Source organism: Perognathus longimembris, chromosome 28 (assembly GCF_023159225.1).
Source record: "Perognathus longimembris pacificus isolate PPM17 chromosome 28, ASM2315922v1, whole genome shotgun sequence".
In the NCBI taxonomy this organism is placed as follows: Eukaryota; Metazoa; Chordata; class Mammalia; order Rodentia; family Heteromyidae; genus Perognathus; species Perognathus longimembris.
This window is the reverse complement of record NC_063188.1, coordinates 27,362,823-27,367,578: the sequence shown is the minus strand read 5'-3', so window position 1 is coordinate 27,367,578 and position 4,756 is coordinate 27,362,823. Positions and strand designations below refer to the sequence as shown.

At 34.5% G+C, this 4,756-nt stretch overlaps 1 protein-coding gene across 1 annotated transcript; it reads right to left on the bottom strand.

The window, feature by feature from the left end:
* Window positions 1–2,808: 2,808 nt before the first annotated feature.
* On the bottom strand, window positions 2,809–4,109 carry Ct83 (cancer/testis antigen 83). The gene is made up of 2 exons (XM_048335325.1): window positions 4,035–4,109; window positions 2,809–3,096 (listed from the first exon to the last, which is right to left on the bottom strand). Exons 1-2 carry the CDS (start codon window positions 4,107–4,109, stop codon window positions 2,809–2,811), a joined length of 363 nt encoding a protein of 120 aa, XP_048191282.1.
* Between the last annotated feature and the right edge of the window lie 647 nt (window positions 4,110–4,756).

The following is a 4,756-nucleotide window of genomic DNA, read 5'->3' as shown; positions in this document are numbered from 1 at the left end:
GATCTTATTTTAAAATATATGATGCATAATGTGATTTTTTTAGAGGATGGAAATTTTTATTTATTTTTATGTTAATTGAGCAGAAAAATGTATGTGCTACATGGAGTGATGAGTATTTTCCTCTTACACAGGAATGCAATATAAAAATGTGAATCTATTAATGCTTAGCAATATGCTTCTATTTGTTTTAAGATTACCTATCTAGCAATATGCTTATATTTGTTTTAAGATTACCTATCTGTGTAATATATACATACAAGACTGTTTTACAATGACATTTTGTAAATATTACCACCATGTTTTTGCAATACAAGCTGTACTTTGTACTGATTTGACAGTTCTATTTTCTGTTATTGTAAATGTAAAGACATAAATTGTTTCTGCTTTCTTAATAAGCAAACTTTCTTTTTCACCAAATGGGGTTGGAAATCAGTCAGTGAAAAAGAAAATGTTTCAAACTAAAGGTCTTACTTGCTTAGAAATATATGTAGAAAATATACTGTATGAGAACTATAGTTTAATGTTTTCATGCAAACATACCTAAAACCTTTGTGAACTTATTAGGACTTATCTCTTTTATGTGAACTTCGTGATCATGTTTTTAATGTACAGAGTGAACTAAGACAGAAAAGTATCTTATGATTAGAAAGGAAAATCTAGAAAATGTACTACTAAAATTTGAATAATTTTTTACATACTACCTTTCATCTTTGGGTTGTATTTAGAAGTAAAGTATCGCTCATATGATTTCTATTGTGTTTCACAAATATGAATAATTCTCAGGAGTATTCTTCAGAGTACAAGATTTAATTGCACATAGGATGTGGATTTAAATGTTAATTATAAAATGACTTTAATCAAATCTAGCATTTTATGATAGTGATATATGCCTAACAGATCAAGGAGAATGATTTTGTCTCATATGAAGGAGTTATTGCATATGAATGAGTGATTTGCATACTAATAGAAAATAAGGTTGTCAAACTTGTCAAGAATGAAGTTTTTATGTCTTATTTTCTTGATTATGTCTCACGGAAAATTGGTTTAAAGAGCACAGATTAGGATAGTAAACATTACCTAAATATATAAGGAACATTTCAGTAACTTTTCAGGATCTTCACTAACGCTTCTGGAATAATTGTATGTAATACTTCCTGTGTACATGTGAATGTCCTATTATTTTTTAGGGAGAGAATCCATTGTTTTATCAGTATCAAAAGCATCTGTGATTCAAAAAAGTGTAAGAATCAATTACATAAACTACCGTTAACTTTTGGTTCTTGACAGTAGAAGTGACAATAATGACAATAGCAAGAATATTTTTTTCTGAAACATTTTCAATTCCATCTCCTCTTATTTCTGAATCAATATTATAACAAAGAACTAAGGTATTTCTTTTTTTTTTCGGGCAGAAGAGAGAACTTTATTTGGCCGAACTGCTGGCCTACTGCTAAATCCAAGGCACCTGCGGCAGGCCAAATTATTTCTTTATACTTTTAATTTATTTAAGGGGGCAAGAAAGCTAGATATTAGGAACCTTTTTTTTTTTAGTGTTTTCAAATGTGGTTAGTATACTTCAGGAGAATATTTCCATAGTTATACTGGATTTTGTAAACTATTGCTTGACCTGTATGACTGAGTAGAGCCTAGAATTTTTTCGTAATTTTTATAGTCTTTTTTTTATTGTCAAAAGTGTTGTACAAAGGGGTTACAGTAACATACATAAGGCAGTGAGTACATTTCTTGTCAAACTTTTTATCCCCTCCTTCGTTTTTTTCCCACCTTCCTTCCTCCCCAGTTCCCTCCTCATCCTCCCCTGGGATATGCAGTTGGTTTAATCCAAGTGGAGATGTGTCTCATGTGGTAGAATGCCAGTCCTGAGCTAAAAAGCCAACTCTCCCTTGAGTTCAAGCTCCAGTTCCAGCACAAAAGTACCTTAATTTTACTTTGTAACACGTTACTCATGCTATTCCTGTATTCTGGTGCTATTTTAAATGTAAGATTTTCTTCAAATTAAAAATAAACATGATTTCCTTATTATGACTCTTACAATTCCAGGAATATTGGGGCAGTTTTTAAATGAAAGAATATCTGATTGGGGCTGGGAATATGGCCTAGTGGCAAGAGTGCTTGACTCATACACATGAAGCCCAGGGTTCGATTCCTCAGCACCACATATATAGAAAATGGCCAATAGTGGTACTGTGGCTCAAGTGCAGAGTGCTAGCCTTGAGCAAAAAGAAGCCAGGGACAGTGCTCAGGCCCTGCGTTCAGGCCCCAGGACTGGCAAAAAAAAGGAAGAAAAAAAAAGATCTGATTGAGTTAAGTGGGATAGAAAGAGGAAATAATCTTATGTCAATGCTGACCACAAAGAACAGTTAAGGATTGTGTCACTATCTTCAAATTGGGAACAGCGAATGTTAATAGTGTGGTATGTTGTGGGGTGTCCAGTAAGCTTAAACCCATTATACAGGTTCAAAAATAGCAAGGAAGCATACTCTGCATGATAGAAAAGGCCTTCAGTTAACTTTTCCTAACCTAATATATTTTCCTAACCTAATATAAACTTGAAAATGACTGGGATTTTATACTGTACACAATTCAAGAAATCTGCTTACCAAATTTGAAAGAAATTATAATTACTATCTTTTACTGCAGCTTGTAAAAAAAGGAAAAAAGCTGACATTTGAACTATATGTAATCACTTCTTTAAAATAAACAAGTCAATATCTAAATTTGTATCTAGCATGACATCCTCTCCATTTTTAAAAATTCACACATAGCCATGTAAATCAAGTCAAAGTGCATTTAATGATCGTTTTTGTTCTCCTTACAGTTGGAAGTTTTTGAAGTTTTACGATTAGTCAGTGTACCATTTGTACCCTTGACACTTAGGAAATGTTCCAATTCATTCAGTTTGTATTCCACCATCCTGAGGTTGGTCAGTATCCGCTTCTGTATAGCTACTGAATGTGGGAAACTCTTGAAGATATCTCGAGAGAGGTTGTTGACTGACAGATTATCAGTACTACTTCCAGGTGATGAAAAAACTGGTTCTGGTAATTCTAAATCAGTTGGTATTTCACCAGTTTTTCTCTATAAAGGAAATTACACAAATATAATCTGAGTTTAAATTTCTAAACAGTACCAAGTAACTTGGTTACCCAAAATGAGCAAATTTCCTTTAAAAGCTAGAGATTAGAAATGTGTGAAATAACATTGATTTGAAAATACATTTTGCCTAGATTAAGAAAAAAAAATGAAACTACCCTAAGCCCCAAATACCATTATTTTGCTTACATTTCTTAGGAAGTCAAGTAGGCAGCACATGGACTCTATTTTGGTCCTTTTTGCAACTTTAAATATTGGGAGACCCACATTTAGCATGAGATGTTTGGGATGTCTAGAAAGTCTCCACAAAGATGGCTAGAAAAGGGTAAAAGCCAACATGAACTTGGAGGATTCAAAGAGAAGAAAGAAAGTAGTTTCTTAACATCGGATGTGGAGAATCATACTTTTCTCTTCAGGTGTGTGAAAAGTTCACTATATCTCTTGATAATTTGAGATTATTTTACAACTAACCACAATTCTCCAATCACTGATCAAAACACAGGGTTTGTGGGAAAGGGGAAAGTATAGATTGGCTCTATTTAGAGTAAGAATGAGGCTATCTCCCTTCCATTCTTGTTTTACCATCTGTTTTTTTTTCCGGCCCCATCTCCGTCCACTTACTCATCTAGCTTTATTTCTTCATCTAATTCCAATAATAGATATATGAATATCTGTGTCTATGTATGCACACAAATAGTACCTATGTACATCCCTGAAAGCAGTTAATTCTTATTTTCCTTTTACGATCTTACTCTCCGATCTACATTCATTTACTTTGTTCTAATTTCAATGACATGCAATCACCTTTACGGGAGACTAGTTCTTATCTTACTGTCTTTCTACCTATTGTCTTACTCCCCAACCCACGTATTTATCTGGCTTCTCATTTCAATCACACACATCCCCCCTCTTATATCCTTTACCTGGAACCACTTTTTCCAGAAGATATACATCAGGGTAAACACAGTGCAGGTCATCAGGAGAAGAATGATGTTCATGTTTCCTGTTAGGCCTCTTCTCTTCTCGAGATAGAGGCACCCGGCTGGTAGTTGGAAATTAGGGGCGATTACTCGCCCTGGCTTGGGGAGCCCAGAGCCAGTGTGCTAGAAGTCTCTCACCACCTAGTATAAATGGGTTATGTGCTGCCGCCGTGGCTTTATATACTGCAGGAGAGGGGTGACACGTCACAATTGGTGACACATTCAGTAATACCACGTCACAATCAGATGACGTAAAGCTTGGCCAGCAAATCCTAGTAACACTTGGAAACCACCAGCTTGGCAATTAGGTCGTTAGGATACTAAGATTTGGGAATTATAAGACGCTAAAATGATAGAAGTACAGACTCCAAATGACTTGATTAAATACATGATTACAAACCTGTTCCTCCCTTTTTCTTTAACGTTGTTTGACACAAACGAGATAGAAATCGAATTCACAACGTAGTCACAACATTTAAATTATTGCCAGAAAAAGTACTTCCTCCACACTCCCACTGCTATTTGAGGACTTACTCCAACCCTAGTCATACTGGACTTATTAATTATGTACATTTGTGGAAATTCACATTTAAAAAAGTAATGTCAGGAACATTCCTCATAGTCCTTAATGCAAATTTGTACGATCGATATTTTTAATAATACTC